This window comes from Myotis lucifugus, unplaced genomic scaffold (genome assembly GCF_000147115.1).
Source record: "Myotis lucifugus unplaced genomic scaffold, Myoluc2.0 scaffold_139, whole genome shotgun sequence".
Taxonomy (NCBI): domain Eukaryota; kingdom Metazoa; phylum Chordata; class Mammalia; order Chiroptera; family Vespertilionidae; genus Myotis; species Myotis lucifugus.
In genome coordinates, this window is record NW_005871187.1 from 2,322,306 (window position 1) to 2,342,078 (window position 19,773).

Consider the following 19,773-nt stretch of genomic DNA (forward strand, 5'->3'; position numbering starts at 1 on the left):
GGGGGGGGGGCTTGAAACCTAGTTCAGTATCTGGTTAAAACTAGTCTTACTTTCCCACTCTGACTGACTTGGGCAGAGCTGCAGAGCCTAACCCCAGGGCCCTGCCACAGCTGACTTGGGCGGAGGCGGGGACCCTCAGGGGCCGCCACAGGAATAGATAGATAGATAGATAGATAGATAGATAGATAGATAGATAGATATAGAGAGATAGATGATAGATAGATGATATAGATAGATATAGATATAGATATAGATATAGATATAGATATAGATATAGATATAGATATAGATATAGATATAGATATCAGTGACTCCCCACGAGTTCAGTTCTGGCTTTGGATCCGGAATTCCCCTGGACCAGCAGATCTGTGAAATAAAAGTTAAACTTTCCTCCCTCAGAGTGCTGGCTGATCAGTCTCCCGTGCATTCTGCCACAACATTATCAGTATTCTGTTTCAGTTTTATTTATCTACCCCTCTATATTTTGATCACTTAAAGACTTGGGAATATATATCATTTCTTTTTGGATTTCTAACACTAAAAATACATAATGAATGAGTACCATGATGAGCAACAAAGAGTTAAATTTCATATTTCTTAACTCAAATTTAAAATTTTAACATAAATTTATAAACAATACAAATTTAACAGAAAGTACTTTGAAGTTCTAACAAATTAAGTTTATTTGTAAATGAGTAGGTGTGCCAACATATAGTGAAAAAACACTAAACTAATTATTCTATCAACCTGAGTTCTTGCCCTTGCTCAGATGTGATGAGCTGGGAATCTTGGGCAAGTCACTTAATCTTTCCGTTTTTCTTTTTCACCTGTAGAGTGAGAAGAGTGAAGATCAGCTCTAACATTTATGACTTCTAAATGCCAGCCTCTCTGGACACAAAAATGTAAATAATATTTTCCAAGCCTAACCCACAGGCTCTCTATCTAAAGAATCAAGAGAGATTACATGTGGCAAATTGTTTCAAAGAGTATAAAGCACTGCGAAATACACGTGGTACAATCATCATAGCAGTTTCAAAGCTCAAGACCTGGCCAGTTTTTCTCATTCCTAATTTTTCCTCTTACCAGTTATGTGTCATATACCAAGAGAAATGCATTCCTTTTATCTTCACCTAATTCTGAGTCAGTTATATTTAAATCCTCTGGATAATTTTAGGAATAAAAAACTTACCAGCATTTCCTGAATACTGTCCTATGTGCATTTTAAAAAATCTTGTTTCATCCTCTAGCCAAAAATTATCATACGAAGCATAAGCCAATGTATCATCTTCAGATTCCAATGCCACATGCAGCATAAAACTGGTATTTTTCTGATTTACTATGTAGAAAATCTTTTTTAGACCTAGCCAAAATTCGCCTGTAAAATAAAAACACAGCTTTTTAAAATATATTTTAATACAAATTGGAATAACCCTTTATCATTGAGTGTTTGGTGTTATTTAATATTTCAATAACTCTGAAATGGCTCACATAAATCATTGGAGGGGCTGGATGGATCTCACTCAAATTATCAGTGATTTCCTAATTCGGAGGGGAAAAAACTCCCACTTCTACTTCGCTAGACTGTGGATAACTAGACTCCGTTTTATTTCCCCAAATTAAATTCAAAAATTCATTTAAAGGTTAATGAAGTAAAAAGTCAAGTTTTACCTTAAAACATGTCAATAAAAAGCCAGTTGAAATGTTATAGCAAATAACAAATAATGTGTACTGGTAAATATAAGAGGTCTAATCTCCAAATCGGCACCTTTTAATGAGACGTTCCCTGATAATGCTCAGTTGAAATAATTTTTTTTTCTGTCTTTGAGAATAATGCTTTGTGAACAAATATTTCTTTGTTATAATGCAGCTTGTGAATTACCTACAAATGGAAACATAATGTAATAACATTGGAGTATCCCCAGATTTAGGGTCAATATTTCCAAGACAATTGTAGATCTACTGAAGGAAGTAAGGGTCTAGTCAAAATAAACTTCAGAGAGTTGGGGGACAGTATGACAGCATTCAAGCTCTTAAAACTATAGCTAAGATTCTAAGTCCCTCTCCAGGGCTAACAGGGGTATTTTAGCTACATACCCACTTGGAATTTAAAATTATCCTGAAGAAGTAAGGGAAGAAAGGGTGTACAGGAAGTAATAAAGAAATACAGGAAATAAAATGGGTCCTCAAGGGCCTGTGCAGTGTCTCAAATCTAGGACTGTCCATTTTAAATCCCCTGCAATCTCTCCCCTCTACCATCATCCCAAATTTAAGACTGAATATATTTAACTTAATCACAAGTTGTTTAAAATATATATGAAGTATAAAGCAGTCTGTTTGTGTGAAATAAATCAGCCTGAAGACCATTTTGTCAAAACTCATATAATTTCCCCAACGAAACAAGCATAATGTGAGGAAGATGAAAATTCAAAGGCTGAATTCAGGAAGAAACACTCACTGGAAACGTAAAGGTTAATGCTGAGCTAATACCAGTATGTTAACTACACTCCATGGCAGATATTTGGCCTTATACATAACATTTTATTACATTTCATGTCCCTCCTAAAATCACTGGCATTCAGTGCTAAATCCTTGGATGATATTATTATGGGATGCTAACAATTTAAATTATAACAACAGTAACTTAAACTAACATAAAAATGATCAAAATCACCTGCAAACATTCCAACCAATGTAAAATCTACAGTATTCAGAAATACTGATATTTCTATTTACCAGCAAAAGTTATGCTGTTGTGTGGCAATAATGTAAACAGATTTTACAATCAACCTAAGGTTTACATTTTTCAGATTTTGAATATAGTGATTTTAATTGATATTTTTATAAAACACTACTCCCAGTTCACATTACTCGGATTTTTACAGCCACATACCTAAATTCTCCATTTAATTTACTTGTATAGACACAACACACATCTGAAAAATTTCAAGGTTTATGAAAACCATGTCCATTCATTTTTAGTTCTACAAATAGTTGTTGAGCACCTGCCAGAACTTAATAAATACCCAATTTAGAATTTTCACACAAATCATATTTCAACAGGTATCTAAAATTAAAGATTTTCAAATTCCAACTAAAGACCTACTTATCTATATATATAAAAGCCTAAGCGACTGGCCAACCAGCCAACCGGCCAACCGGTAGCTATGACATGCACTGACCATCAGGGGTCAGACGCTCAATGCAGGAGCTGCTGAGCTGCGGTGACTTGGCAGCTGTGGTTCTCAGGTGACACACCTGGAACCAGAGAGGAGGGAGCCCGATTCCAGGGTGCAGCACCCGAGAATCGCCCTCTCGCAATCCAGGACCCCTCGGGGGATGTCAGAGAGCCGGTATTGGTCTGATCCCTGCAGGCCTGGCCAAGGGACCCCACTGGTGCATGAATCCATCACCAGGCCTCTAGCCCATTGGCTCCCCACTTTGGGTCTGGCTTCCCACCAGGCCTCTAGCCCATTGCAGAGGTCATGGGTCTGGCCCTTACGGAAACTTTTTTACTCAATTAGCTAAATGTCGAGATGTGCAGGACCTACCGGCTGTGGCGCTGACATCTAACGCCTGTGCCGGCCCACCCACTTAATATCGATTTCCAGTGGAGGCAGCAAATTTTCCCACTACCACTCTCATCTGGGAAACTGGCCACAGCTTCCCTCCTTCTGGGCGGACAGCAGCGCCAGCAGGCAACCTCCAGGGAGGGAAGGAGGCGAAGGAGCAGCTCAGGTGGGAAGAAGGAGGTTCCTGCTGCCACAGGACTCCACCTGGGCAGAAGGGCCTGGGCGGGAGCCTGACATTGGCAGAGTCCTGCCCTAGGCCAACTAGATTCCAGGCTAAGTAAATCCTGTTTGCTAAATAATCGCATTTTGCAGCTAAATGCCCACAAGTCGTCAGTGACCACCAAACTTAGGGTAAAGTGAGATGAAAGAAGTGAGACATAATATTGGGAGAACAGAGGAGGGAGCCCAATTCCTGGGTGTGTCACCCCAGAATCACCCTCTTACAATCCGGGACCCCTCGGGAGTTGTCGGAGAGCCAGTTTTGGCCCACTCCCTGCAGGCCAGGCTGAGAGAGCCCCTCCCCCCCGCCCCACCACCGTGCATGAATCCATGCACTGGGCCTCTAGTTTTAAATAATTTGTCATATTAAGAGAGAATGATTTAGTCATATTTTTATATTCACAAGCATTTACTATTTTCTTACTAACAATTTGACCAAGAGACAGTCTATAGGTGTAATACCAAAAAGAAGAAAAAAAGATAAAGGAAAAATAAATATAATTTGACCTAAAAGGTCACCAAATCCATCCAGATAATCACACCACAACCTTTGGAAATCAATTCTCCCATCAATCCTTTTCTGTATCACAGTCCATCCACCTCCTCTGTAATCCATGTCACACATTACCTAAAATAGACCCAGAAAAGACAAAAATAACATACTATGACTTTCATCCTTTTATATAAAACTCGTACTTCACCCTTAAGCCTAGAGAAAGAGACGATGCTTTCACTGAAAGTTTCAATGCAATAGTATATTAATATATTCAATTTACTGATGCAGAGACTATACTTCCGTTAACTATAAGTTGTTTTATGATAAACTAAATTCTTTGTAGACATTTAAATGTCATTTCTATGTGTTCCTGTATCCATCATTTTTTTTTAACATATAGGTGTTTGTAGCATTTTAAGGTTATTCTCTTATCCCTTAACTCTAAATATTTTTCAGTGGAGTAATAAGAGTACCAATAAGATGTGGTAGAGTGATGTATTTCTTGACAAATTAATTTTTCCTTTGAATGAAAATGTTGATTTTTTAAAATACAGTGTTAAATATTTCCGTGTACCTGTCTTTGATTGTTCTTTTCTCCAAAAGCCTGGGCGGGCTGTGTGCAGGCTGCAGTTTTCAGGCACAGAGGTGTGATCTGTGTTGTGTCCCCTCTCAGCAGGCACTCATAGGTGTATCTTTTGGCACTGTGTGAAATGCCCCTAAAACAGTGGTTCTCAACCTTGGCTGCACATTAGAATCACCTGGGAATCTTTTTAAAATCCTGATTTCTGGGCCTCATCCTCCGGAAATTCTGTTTCTTTGTTATGGGGTGGGGCCACAACATTAGTAACAAAGAAACAGAATTTCCGGAGGATGAGGCCCAGAAATCAGGATTTTAAAAAGATTCCCAGGTGATTGTAATGTGCAGCCAAGGTTGAGAACCACTGCCCTAAGAGGACAATGGTAGGGAGCCCATAGCAGTGACATGGCGGGGATCAGAGCAATCCTCCCCATTAGAAACTTTCTGCTGCATAGAGAGCGGAGGCATGGAGGAAGCTAGGGAACAAACGCTCTCCCACAAAAGCGGTAATTGTGCGTCCCGCTCTTCAAAAATGAGAAGCCTTCCCTTTCCACATCGGCTCTGACCCATTTTTGAATTAAATAATTTAACAATTATTTCCCGCCTAGTTCCTAATCTTTTGACAGCTTGTGAATAGGTGTCAAAGAATAATGTTAGCAATTCTAAGAAAAGACATTGCTGGTATCTACTTAGAAAAAAAATTATTTTATTGGTGCAATAAAGACTATCAACAAGGTGTGATACCACTCTAATAAACTCTCTTATGCATAAAGAAGTATCAGAAAAATTATACATATAATATATATAAATATACAGAATTTCTGGTAGAAATTTCTTCTAGAAATCCCACTATAGAACTACTGAGAATAGACATCAATGATTTATTTTATTCAATTTATAAATGAGTCAGCTTTTCAATGTCTCACTTTAATGTTTTTTTAAATTATTAACTCATACAATCACATAAAAGCACTTGTCATTCAAAAAAAATTATAACTATATGCAGGAAAGGAAATCAAAAGTATTTTTAGTGAGCTCTAAGGCAAAGCACACCATTATTTTCTAATATTTATAAGCTAATTAAAGCAAGTAAGTATTTATATTGCACAATCTGCTTACTGTAAAGATAATATAAGATCCTGCACCAGCCCAGCTAGCATAGCAAGTGGTTGAGTGTCAACCTATGAATCAGGTGATCACAGTTCAATTCCTGGTCAGGGCACATGCCCAGGCTGCAGGCTCAATCCCAGTGTGGGCATTCAGGGGGCAGCCAACCAATGATACTCTCTCACCTTTGATGTTTCTATCTTTCTCTCCCTTCCTCTCTAAAATCAATAAAAATATTTTAAAAATATATTTAATTGACTTTTTACAGAGAGGAAGGGAGGGATAGAGAGTTAGAAACATCAATGAGAGAGAAACATCGACCAGCTGCCTCCTGCACACTCCCTACTGGGGATGTGCCCGCAACCAAGGTACATGCCTTTGACCGGGATTGAACCTGAGACCCTTCAGTCTGCAGGCTGAAGCTCTATCCACTGAGCCAAACGGGTTAGGGCAATAAAAATATATATTTTTTAAAAAGATTTTGAACCAAAAGGATTTACTTTGAAAAGTATAACCATGAAAACTCAGAGAGAAAAGTGAAAGACTCTGTAGTCCCTTTACACGTTTGTGGTTTGGGCAAAGAACTTTTAAAAAACAAAATTTGAAACTAGAACTTATAATAACTTATTTAAAATTTTTCAAGAGATATGTTAAGTATTAAAATAATTAAATATTAACATTAATTAATGTGGTTGGATATTTATCCTATTTCATATAAGGGAAAACTTTACCTCAAATGGGTAGCTAGATCCTTCTGGATAGATTATGTATAAACCACTTGGTGTTTTGGTGACAGAGCCAACAGTATCTTTAATATCAGTACAATCTAAACCTAGAAAAGTAAAATTAGTTATTTAGGATATTTTCAAGTGTACATTTAAGATAATAACTTTACTGTAGAGAATTAACAGTGCTTTGAAATGATTACAAATTCCACTAAGGATATGATGATTTTAACTCTTAGAAATGAAAAATGATCTCAATTTTAGAAATAAAGAGAAAACACATGGAAAGACTGGGATTAAAGAATGTATGCTATAATAAACATAACATCACTGTTAGTTATTAATATTCGCTACTGTTTAAAAGTTTCATTTGAGATCAACATTTATTTAATATATTTTATAATTATACATTCTCTTGCCCAATAAATAATGCCTTTTTAGGAATCTAGGCTTATCTACAGGGAGGAGAAAACCCAAAGGAATTATGTAGATTAACTACTATTAGCATACCTTTGACTACTATATTCAAAACTTCAGAAACTTTGATGTATTGAGGACCACTATTACAAGCAGCAAAGGGAGAGAAGGGGAAAATCACTTTCTTCACCAAGAAGAAGTTATGCTTGAAGCCTGCTCTGTTGACAACAGAATTGTAGCACCCTGTAACCACCCTCCCCAAAGCATTCTACAATTGCCAGGGAATTGTAAACATACTGTATTTATGTAGATATGGATATTACATTTTACTCTACGATACTTTATTCTGTATTACCTTTTATAAATCTAATAAAATAAATTCAACCCTCACAAGTGTCAATTACCCAGAAAAACAAACACATGAAAGCTTAGGACTCCAGAGCCAAGAGCCTGGGTTAGAGTCCTAGTTCCTCTCCTTACTAATCGAGAACATTCGCTAAGTTACTTAACCTCTTTGCTCCATGTGCAATATAATTATAATAATTATAATAATATCTACTTTGTAGTGTTAGCCTGATGATCTACATCCTAAGGCTTTATGTAAAGCACGTAGCACAGTACACAGTAAATGCTCAAAAGAGGTCATCTACAAAAAAATTAGCCATAAAATTGTTTGCTTTTCCCTTCATTTCCAGGAGATATTGATTTGTTGCCTTTGTTCTGAATTACTGAGACATTCTTATAATAAATGTCTGCTCAAAGATATGATAGAAGTTTCCAGTGAAAGACTGATCTGGATTGGAATATCTTCTTTGACATCACCATCCATATAAGTGTGAACATTTTTACTTAGATTTTTCTGGGCTGCATATTCCTCATCTAATGATAATCACCATCACAGCAAACCCTTATATTGTCTTACCACACGTCTGGCAATATTTTAAGAGCTTTGCATATATATACTCACTTAATCCTCACAACAACCACATGAGGTAGGTATTGTCAGTTTACAGATTAGGATACTGATATTAAGAAAACAGTGAGTGAGATCTGAAGAAAGCAGTCTGACATTACACTCCATGCTCCTCGCCACCATGTAACACTATCTACCTCTTGGATGGTTATGGGAAATAAATGAGATACAATAAAGTGAAAAAAAATAACAAAATAACATGAGAAAATGTTATCCCTGTTAACATATGTTAATCCCTGACACATCGTAGATTCTAAGTAGCTGTTTATTCTCTTCCCTTTGTAAGGAAAAAAGAAAGATCATACACTACTAGGCCCTCAATAATATTCATCTACTTGGACTTTTTTATATTAATCTATAAATGTAAGATTTATAGGCATTTTTTCTTAGAAACCCCATCTTCCAGGAATTACTATATATTTTTAGTACAAAAAATGCTAAATCCTGGTTTATTTCTGTCTTTTTTCTTTTTCTTTTCAAATTTTAAGTCCCAATTTGAAATGTTCCAAAAATGTCAAAAATACTTTTATAGGTGGAGGGAACTCTGAAAATTCTTTTCTTCTAGCTAAAGATTAATTATAATAAAATATAAAAGGGAGCCCAGAATTCAATTACATAAAACTATACTATTTTCAACAGATTCAGAATATCTGTATACAGCCATGGCTTTCAAAATGTCAGAAAAGTTTCCCAATTTAGGAAAGTACACATAGTGTGGGTTGAAATTTGTTTAATGGCAAATATTACTCCTACAGTCTGTTAGATAATAGTGAGCTGTATTGTTGAAACAAAACTTCTAAACGCCCCAACCTGTCCAGGAAAATTTTAAGCAATAAAAGAGAAATATGAAAAGGTTGAAATGCCAAAGTTCTCACCATGTGACTGAACTGGTCTGTGAGGAAAAGGATCCAGCTGTTTTCTAAACACTTCAGAGGTCAAAAGGAGAACTCGATTCATGAGCTCATTAACCTAAACACATACGCACACATTGAAGCAAATTTATATTTGGACAAACTTCCTTTAGCTGAATTCTATAACGAATATCTCTAAGCTTCTTATAAATCCATCTCTGAAACACATATATTGGCCATATTTCTACTTTGAATCCTTTACTGTATTAAAAAAAAAAAAAAAGCAGAAAAGGCATAGCTAAGTAGCAACTGCCCTTGCTTTTATCTGCCTATTTCTGCATTTGACTGCTCTTGCAAATCTGTTCTTGATATCTTGCTTGAACCACTGTTGTAGTTCCCTATCTGGAGTCTCTCTTCCCTTCCTCTACTCCTTCTGAAGTCATCCTGCACACCAGCTGCCAATCTAACCATGTGATTTCGCTGCTCAGACATTTGGGTGACTTGTTGGTGTGGTATGATTTAATTCAGTGTTTCTTTTACATCCTTAACTCAACAGCCACTACATCACTGCACCAATGTCCGAGTATTCTGAGAATACCATGCCCTACCCTCTTACCCACCCTTTGTGACCTTTGAAGCATCTATTCATCTAGAAAGGTTATCATATCTTGGATCTTGGATACCTTTGTGTCATTCTGACAGCATTCAAAACATTTTCAGTACATAATTCTGCTCTTCTGGACTGTGTTACCCTTAAGTAAAGGTCATTTGTTGTTACTTTCTGTTTGCCTGAGGCTTACGATGGTGCTTCCAATATAGGAGACACTAAATAGATGTCTGGACATAAATGCATTCAGAAAAGTAAATGATTGTACTTCTAGATAACTGTGTCCTTCTGCAAATACAATAACAACATGATACCAAAAATTCATACCTGATTAGATAAGTAATCCAAGGAAGCTTGCTGCTCATCCATTATATTTCTTAGTAGTTTTTTGGTACTTCGTGTGTAAGAAATAATAGAACTTTGCAAATTTCCTTAAATCATAATAAAAAGTGTTTTCTAAAGATTAGACTGTTATAGAAACTAATTACAATGAAAAATAATAAATTTCACATAATTTTGGACAAATATGTAAACTACAATATCTGTAAATACTCAGAATTGCATATTCTAGTTAGTGTATTTTTTGTATAACTCAGGATGAACCAAGAATGCAGCTGTTTTAACACTTCTTAATGAAGTTATGTTTCCTAATAATTTAGATTACCCCCCAAATAATTTAATCTGATATAATTGAGAGACAACATTCTGAATATCAGTTCTCACTTTAGAAGACGAGGGGTATAGAAGCAGGAGGTCCAAGACTCATTGATTCTTCCTACATGAGAAAGTAAAAGGCAATAATCCCCTATCATGAAATTTAATATTAAAACCTTTCTTTTAATTTTTTTATAATAATGCTACATTTTTATATAAACAAATTGCAAACACACATACATATACACACATCATAACTCTTGGTCACAGATTTGGGTTGGTTGGTTTCTGACTGAGTTTTCACTATATATTTTCCTTTTTAAAATGTTTCCATTTTTAAATAAGCTTGCTGATAGAATAGTTGCAAGAAGAGTACAAAGAACTTTTCCCTAAATTATTTGAGAGCATCCCGCCATGATATCCCTGGATATTTTGCTGTGTATTTCTTACAAAAGGGCATTCTCTACAACACAACCATCAAAACCACGAAATAAACATTGACTGTCATGTATAGCTCAGACCTCATGCAAGTTTTCTCCAATTATACTGAAGATGTCCTTTATAACAAAAGGAACCACACATTACTGCATACATTATTCTTTAAAAATTTGTTTTGTTTCTATGTTCCTTTCACTCTAGCAGTAGAGTAACATTAATAATTCTTGATATTTTGAAATCTACCTCACCCAGCCTTCATCTCTCTTTTTTTTTCATTCTCTTATTTTCTATTAGAGTCTTCCTAATTTTAGACATCTGTCTTTTTTTTTGAAAAAACTTTTTTAATCGAATGTATTGGGATGATATTGATTAAAATTATATAGATTTTAGGTGTACAATTCTATAATACGTTATCTGTATATTGTATTGTGTGTTCAGTCAAGTCTCCTTCCATCACCATTACCCCCCTCCCCCCAAATACCCTCTTCTACCTCCTCCCACCCCTCTTTCCCTCCGGTAATCATTATACTATTGTCTGTATCTATGAGTTTTTTGGGCGTTTGGGGGGGGGGATATTTGGGGGGGTGTGTGTGTGTGTGTGTGTGTTTTGTTTTTTTTTGCTTAATCCCTTCATCTTTTTCACCCAACCCCTCTTCCCTTTGACAGCTGTCAGTGTGTTCTTTATCTATGAGTCTGCTTCTATTTTGTCTGCTGGTTATTTTGTTCTTAATGGACAGAAAGCTCCACTCCCTGGTTTGAGAAGCCTGAGTCACCTGTGTTACACATTGAATTAAGCGCATTAAAGTGAGTTTTTCATACTTTCTGACCAAGGAATTACGGCCCTGTAAGAGCTGGATCAAATCATCACCTCTTCCACTTCGGATTCCCCTTCTTCACTCCACCCCTCTGTACATTTAATAGACCATGACAATTACTGCATTGTTACTAAATAAGTTCCAAACAAAAATTGAGATTTTAAAACGTGTTATGCTTTGTTAAATAAATTGTTGTAAATTTGTATTACACCTTTTGTAACAGTTATTCAGTATGAATGAATCCCCTTCTCCCCCCTCCCCCCCTCTGACCCACCCCCATAAAGCTAAGGTGAAATTTCCTACTATCGCAAATGGAATTAACAACACAGATAATACTGCTATCAGTGCCCTCTGGCTTGCCTCTTCTTCCTGTGGTGTCTTGATGCCAAGGGGCTATATAGAAGAAGGATTTCTTCATTTACCAAATATTTACTAAGCAGCACTTTGTGTCAAACACATAAAACTACCAGCCTAGGATAATCAGGACATATATAAAATAGCCCAAACAAAAGCTAAGGCATATTTTTCCCATGTCCACCCTAGAAATAATAAAATCATATACCTTTATAATTATGGTTATTTGTAATACTTACTACACATGAAATGTTTTTCTTCTCGTGTAATTTTAATTTTAATATCACATGATTCCTCACATTCTTCCTTATAAACAGTATCATTTCTCTTACTTTCATCTTTTATATGAGATACATTTTCTACAATGTTAACTACTGGAGAATCCTTTATAATAAAAAAAACAGAAATAAGAAAAAAATATATGAAGCACGTTATATGGTCTAATTGCACAATAAATAAAAAGACTAAAGGGAAAAGATGAGATGTAAGGACATAAAAATGATTATTAGAAAAAAAACATGTTAATAAATTGGTTAGTTCAAACTTCCATAAATAAACCTTATGGGTAGATTTGGAGCATGAATAATAAGTGTATGTTAATTCAGTACTTTTGTTCTCTTTTCTTCTCAAATTTCAAAAGGACTTACAGTCATCCCTTGGTATCCACAGGGATTGACATCCAAATCTACAGTTGCTCAAGTCTCCATGTAAAATGGCATAGTATTTGCATATAAACTATACATATCTTCCTGCATACTTTAAATTATATCTAGATGACCTGTAATGCCTAATTAATGTAAATGCTGTATAAATAGTAATGCTGTATTATTTAGGGAATAATAACAGATGAAACCATCGTAGGCCTAACTACATGATAAACGTAGCAACAATGTAACTCTTTCCCTAAATATTTTCTATCTACAGTTAGTTGAATCTGTGGATGTAGAACCCGTGGGTACAGAAAGCCAACAGCACTTAGGGTCTATGGACTATAACCATGGCTGTGTGGCTTTAACGTGTGCACATTTGGGGGTGTGATACCGTGCTGAGCCATCCCCCTTTTAGGAATCTGCAATTTTAAGTTCCTTGAACATGGACTAAGAGGGTTCCCTACAACATTTCTATGCCAAATGGACTTTCTGCCACCAGTTATTAGGAATCATGTTGAGGGGTAAAGGTTGAGGAATGTGTAAGAGAATTGTCACCATTGTATAAGCTAACGATTTAAAAGTAAAATACTCAGGTTTGAAAGGTAGCAATAATAACAGAAAAAAAGCATGGAATTTTGCTTTGCAAAATTAACAACAGATGTCATTTTAAAAAGCAAACTGCAGCTGTCATTCCAACAATATCTACTCTGTTAGTACTCTGGTTTCTTCAATGTTAAAATACTCTTTGATAGAAGTTACATCGATTTTAATGCTAAGTTATATTTCTTTAATAACAAGCTTTGTCCTCCTTAGACCTGGATATGGAGAGAATGATAAACACATTTTGTTACATAGATTTATTTTTAACTTCTTGCTCCTTCTCTTCTACTCCTATAATAACTGACATACCAGATGTTTTCAAAAACCTACATTCTAGGTTATTTTTTTCAGATTTAAATGAGATTCTTAAATAGTATTTTAGAGAATTGGATTATTAGTATTTCTGTAGCTTAACCTTGGAACTTCGGAATTTGGTATCTATAGAGTGGTAAATACATTTCATAATGTTTAAAAATATATAAACCAATATTTAAATATGTAACATTCAAATCGCCATCTCTTCATAGTATTGTCTACACTATATTAAGTTATTACTCTGACATTATTTTAAATAACATTTCCTAACATCCTAGGTAACCACTCACAGACTATATTGGAAATGTGAAAGTTTATAGAATAGTGTTTTTATAAGTGAAGTGAATCTTTTTTTTTTTACTTACCAGATAGTTCATTATCAAAGTTAATCAGAAAGTTGATGGCTAGTTTTTAACCTAGGCCTGCAATTTGAATAAAATATTTTCACAAGAAATAGGTTAAGAGTCAATCCTCAGTTTATGGTTTCCTACATTTACAAATAACATCATTTAAGCAGAGTTTCAACATTTATAAATAAATACTTTAATTTTTCCATAAATTATATTGGGTGGTATAATTAATCTTTTCAAACATCTAATATAAGTATTTAAAACCATATAATCATGCTTTCGTAGATAAAATAATATTGCTGAAATTCTTACCGTAGATTGATGTACACAGTTACCTTGTATATTTTCTCCACAAATAAAAATACATATATTAAAGAACAAGAGTGAGACTTGGGAAAGATACATTTTTCTTGGAGAAATAAAAAAACTTCTTCAAATATCAGTCAGCTCTCTGTGGAAAGAACTACAGTGCATAGAGTCTTCAGTCAAAAATTTCTGGAAAGTGTACAACAAAAACAGAAGCCAATACTTACTGGTTTCCATGCCCTCATTCAAAACAGCACCCTTCACATAAAAAACAAGGTAGCTTCTAGAGATGCTGTCATTTGAAGTTATAAATCCCCCCCCCTTTTTTTTCACTACAGGTATTCATTATAAATCCATGCCTTTTTAATATGAGCAATAAATAGTTAGATCATGAATTTATAAAGTCACCTAGTTTTTATGAGTCAGATTTTTTTTGCATTAGAAAAAAATGCCTTTGATAAGATATACCTCAATAATTATGAGCCAGTTTGAATAAAAATGATAAGTGGAAATAAGTGATGGTGTGGAAATAGTTTTACATTGGAACTATTTCTACAAAATGCTAAGTAGAAATTTAATCAATGAGGACATTCAGAGTAGATAGATAATTCAGAGTTAAAATATGCTTCTAACTGAATTTAGCTATCAATAATGGCTGTATTAACCTCATAAATGCCAAATTTCTAGGACTCTAATTGATGGGTATGTTTTATATCTAGATTGTTAAAACTTAAAAGTTTTTGAACATACGGGAACTATTGTTATTGAAAATTACCACTCTCTGAAAGTTGATAGATCAATGTCTGTGACAAGTCTTCATTTTCCCATACAATGCCTCCTTCTCTTCATTATGCAAATATAACTAAGTCTTCTCTCTCTTAAAATTAAGAGGCAAAGCAAAACTTTCCTGAGTCTTGCTTCCTATTCAAGGCTTTATTTTCTCCATTTCCTTTCCTAGTCTGAGAACCACAGAGCAGAAACCATCGTTTTTATAGTTCTAGCATAGTGATTGGTATATAATAGACACTCAAATATAAACTAATGAAGCAATATCCTAAATTAATTCTCTATTCTCTGGCTTTATTTCCTCAACACCTATTATTTAAACAACTCATCTCTTCACCTAGTGAAACTTCCTCAGAGTTTCTCCAGAGAGGCAGTATGGGGTGGTTAGGAGTGCTGGCTCTAGGACCAGATTGCCTGGGTTTGAATCTTGACTCCCCCACTCCCTTGCTGTGGAAACTTGGGCAAAATTACTTAATATCATTGTAGCTTAATTATTTCCTTTGTAGAATGGGGACAGTTGTGTGGATTCAATGATTTAATATATGTGAGCACTTAGCACAGAACATGGAAAACACAAGCACTCAAATGTTAGGTGGTGTCATTATTATTATTGGACTTGATCTACACTACAATTCTAACATTGCTGACAATATCGATGACTTTTGAAAACTACATTAGGAGTAGATGAGTGTGTATGTTAAACCTTCAATTTCTAGTTGAAGTCTTATGAAATTGAAATGAAGATGGTAAAACTTAAGCAATTTTCTTCAATCAGTAGACATTAAAATTCTTTGTTCTTTCACAGCTTGCCCAGAGACAAATTCAGAAAATTCTTACTTGAGGAAAAAAAAAATACTTCAGCAGAAGATGGAAAAAATAGCTTCAGCCAAGATGAAAGTAAAACCTCAAAAATTGTTCATCACAGGCTGTTTGACCATATAAGTCACAAGGTTATAGCAGTATTCAAATTAGATTAAGTTATGGAACATGCTTTGTAGACATAAAGTGATTATTAATTTATTTTGTAAATACAACATATTTTTACGAGACCATGTTAATAAAGTTGGGTGTCTAATAGGCATCTCACATTTTACATGTTTGAAACCTAACTCCTATTCCTTCTTCCATCCTCAGCCCATCCCTCTCTATCTTAGTATTCGGCAATACCCTTTAATCAGTGCTCCAGTTCCAAATCTGAGTCACATTTAACTCTTTTTTCCCCTACTCACCACAACCACTCATCAACACTTCTTATTAACTCAAGGTTAAAATTTTGAACACTTCTTGCCACTCCCGTAACTACCAGTGTAGTCCAAGTCTCCATAATCTCTCACCTTACCAACTATAACATTCAAACCAGCCTCATTGTGTCTAGTTTTATCGATTATAGTCTAAATTTCCCCACAGCCACTAGTATGATTATTTTTTAAGGTTGAATCCTATCATATTACCCTACTACTCAAAATTCTCCAATGGGATTCCCTCCATTGGAAGTTGGATTTTATATTCATTTCCTGCATAATGAATCTGAAGTACATCCCCCATGCACTTCTCCAATCTCATATACTAACACACTTCCCCTACCTCACTCTGTTCTAAACACAGTGGTCTTGTTGCTGTTCTTTGAACACATCAAATAACACTGCCCTTCAAAGCCTTTTCCCCTTACAGCATCCTTTGCCTATAATATTCTTCATTCAAATATTTGAATGACAACTTCCTTTCTTCATTCAGACCTCTGCCCTAATTTCCCTTTCTCAGAGGACTTCCCTGAACACTTTACCTAAAATAGAACTGACATCAGTCTTTATTCCCCTACACTATGCCATTTTTCCTCGTAGCACTTGTCACTACATGATCTATTCTGGAGGGAGAGAAAATAAAAATGCAAGCTTCATGAGCATAGGGACTTGGGAATTTTGTTCCCCACTGAATCCCCAGCACCTAAAAAGCTTGGCATATGCTCAATATATGTTTCCTTAATTTAAAAAAATAATTTTAGTCCTAGCCAGTTTGGTTCAGTGGATAGTGCACGGCCTGCAGACCAAAGGATCCTGGGTTCAATTCTGGTCAAGGGCACGTACCTTGGTTGCAGGTTCCTCCCCAGGCCTGGCCCTGGTTGGGGCACATGCAGGAGGCAATCACATGAATGCTTCTCTCTGTCTTTCCCTCTCTCTCCACTCTCCCTAAAAATCAATGGAAATATATACTCAGGTGAGGATTAATACACAAAAAATATTTTATTTCACACTTTTATTTAAATAAAAATATTTTATTTCACACTTTTGGAGTGTGAAAGAATCAAGCATTATATTTAATATGGATATCTCTTCTGACAAAACATAAAGATTTTAATATATCCTTTTTTTTTGCTTCAATCATATTTGCCTTTCCTGTCAAGAGATAAAGTTTATAACTAATTCAAATTATCTTTCTATTACCCAAATATCTAATCATAAAGCCCTTTTAAAAGAATTTATGGATAGCGACCTTCAGCCTACGGGAGCTGGGTAACAAACAATCTTAGAGGCCCTCACCACCTCTCTCTGCTGCCCACCTCTCTCTGCGCCCCTGGGTCTGCCCCTCAGTCTGCCCACCCTCTCCCCTCCCGGGTCTGTGCAGGCCACTTCAGCTGCTTGGAAACCATTCTCCAACCTCATAGTTGTTCTCCACTCACTAAGGTGTTTATCACCTTTGGTCAGAAAATCAAATTTCTTTCCACCTATATTTTTCTCTAATTACTTCCTCCAATCCTCTCGCAGGCTCCTGGGAGACTGAATTAATCTCATTTAAAAATCATGTGAGGAGAAGCTGAGTTGGTTGGAGTGACTTCCCACTGTCTCATACACTGAAAAGTTGTGGGTTTGATTCCGGTCAGGGCACATACCTAGGTTGTGGTTCCAACCCCAGGACGGGGCATGTAAGGGAGGCAACTGATGAATGTTTCTCTCTCACATTGATGTTTCTCTCTCTCTCTCTCTCTCTCTCTCTCTCTCCTCTCTCTCCCCCCCTTTCTCCCTCTCCCTTCCTTTGTCTCTAAAATCAATAGAAACCAAGGATTAGAAAATAAATCATTTGAGGAACTGTTGCAGGAGTTGTGGGTGGTAGTCCAGGTGACCTCACCCTCAATTCTTAAATACCCCCTAGGAGGGAGCAAGCATGCTCTATGAAGTCCTGGAAGAAAGAACCAGGGACCATAGATAAAAAAGGGAAAGAATAAGTTTTCGGGTCAAAGTAAGAACTAACACCCCACAGTGATCTAACCACCCCAGAGCTGGCCCGCCAGGATGCCCAGGTAGGGGACTCCAAGCCCGGCGGTTATTAAGAGCCGTGACGGAAATAATAGCAGCGTGAAGCAGGAGGTTAGGTGAAAGCTTCTGCAAAGTCCCTTCCACTCCGAAATCACCCCCTTCCACAAACCTCTGAGTTGTAGCCTGAAACACCAGCCGTGGGACCCATAGTTTTGATTTAGCATTCATCTCCCACTTCTCACCCCCCGCCCCTGCCCCATGCCTCCTGTAATTGATAGTGTAGTTTTGTATCCCTGCTTGAAAACAAAGTGGGGCTTCTTCATTACTGGGTCCCCATTGGATTTTGGTTGGTTCATCTTTGAAGTAATCCTGCATTGCTTTCTTTCTTCAGATGGAACAGAAGGGTAAACTATCCCCAGCCAGACAGTGATATATTCCTTAAAGTAGAAAGACAATAAGACAAAGTAAGAGGGCTTTCATGAAGCATTTCAGACACGGAGGATCACACAGAAGAGGGAAGATGAGCCTTGACTATGTAGAGATAACAGCAGTTCTTACAGTGCCTCTCATCCCTGGCTCTTACACGCCATGTGAAGCAATCTTATTGCCCTCATTTTTCATCTAATTGTTATTTAGCATTTATATTTGCAAGGAGGCTGGGGTTCATTTTTATTAGCAATCCTTCACAAGCTGTGGTGGGGAAGGCAGAGACAGGGACCCCCGCTGGTTCTGATAAGATGAAATGGGCTCAGAGAAATAAAAGGCTTTGATCCAGTTTCGGTCACTAAGGTGAGTGTTTAAGCTCTTGACCACAGAGCCTGCATTTGGACAGTGAAGGGGGCAGTGAAGCCAGACACAGGGAAGGCAGCCCTGCGTGATGGAAAGAATACTGCTTTTGGGCTCCAATGCCTTGAATGACTTTGGGGACTTCATTTTTTTTCTCCCTGAACCATGGCTGTTGTCTGCAGTAATGAAAAGAAGAAATAAAACCTACATCACTGCATGGAGTCACTTTGAGAATAAGCTAAGGTTGGACATGTGAAACAGGAGTTGGAATTCTGTAAAATGCAGTTCCCTTTCCATCGCTTCTGATGTGAGCTGAGGGTGTGACTGTATCTCTACCAGCCTGAAGATGGGACCCCGGGCATGTAATGGTGGTAAGTGCTGGGGAAGCGGAAGCGCACATGGCTTGGGCCCTGCCCTTGAGGACCTAACTCCACACTCCCCACATGGAGTCCAGGAAAGAATGGGTGCGAATTCTTTGCTTTTCATCCAATTGCCAGGTGGAGTCTGATAGCATCAATGACTTGCTTGACCAACAGAGAAAGGGGGAAGTGACACTGTGCCAATTTCAATAGCCCGTAAGAGGCGGGGCGGTTTCCACCTCCCCTCCTGAGTTCTGACCTCAGAGACATCACGTGTACCTACTCCAATGGACAGTCCCAGGGGTTCCCACATTTTAATTTAAACAGGAGTAAAGCCATCTTGGATCATCCATAGCAGCCCACCTGCCATCCCAATACCACCAAGTAACCTTTGTTGAAACCATGTGAAACAAACCACTTAAGCAACTGAGCCCTGACCAAATTCCTGCCCCACAAAAATACGTGGGATAATAAATGGGTTGGCGTTCTAAGCCATTATGCTTTGAGCCATGTGCTATATAACAATGAATCACTGGACACCAGTTAAGTTCATATTGCCAAACTGGAA

The 19,773-nt window shown here is 36.7% G+C and overlaps 1 protein-coding gene across 1 annotated transcript in view; it reads right to left on the reverse strand.

Moving 5' to 3' along the window:
* Positions 1–14,178, reverse strand: part of ANGPTL5 (angiopoietin like 5) — an 18,939-nt gene extending 4,761 nt beyond the window's left edge. The window contains exons 1-7 of the mRNA XM_006094677.2: positions 14,030–14,178; positions 12,042–12,186; positions 9,869–9,972; positions 8,959–9,052; positions 6,700–6,800; positions 4,296–4,416; positions 1,190–1,375 (exon numbers count right to left, since the gene is read on the reverse strand). Coding sequence (XP_006094739.2) covers positions 1,190–1,375; positions 4,296–4,416; positions 6,700–6,800; positions 8,959–9,052; positions 9,869–9,972; positions 12,042–12,186; positions 14,030–14,122 — 844 coding nt within the window. The 5' untranslated portion in view covers positions 14,123–14,178. The remainder of the gene's footprint in view (positions 1–1,189; positions 1,376–4,295; positions 4,417–6,699; positions 6,801–8,958; positions 9,053–9,868; positions 9,973–12,041; positions 12,187–14,029) is intronic.
* Between the last annotated feature and the right edge of the window lie 5,595 nt (positions 14,179–19,773).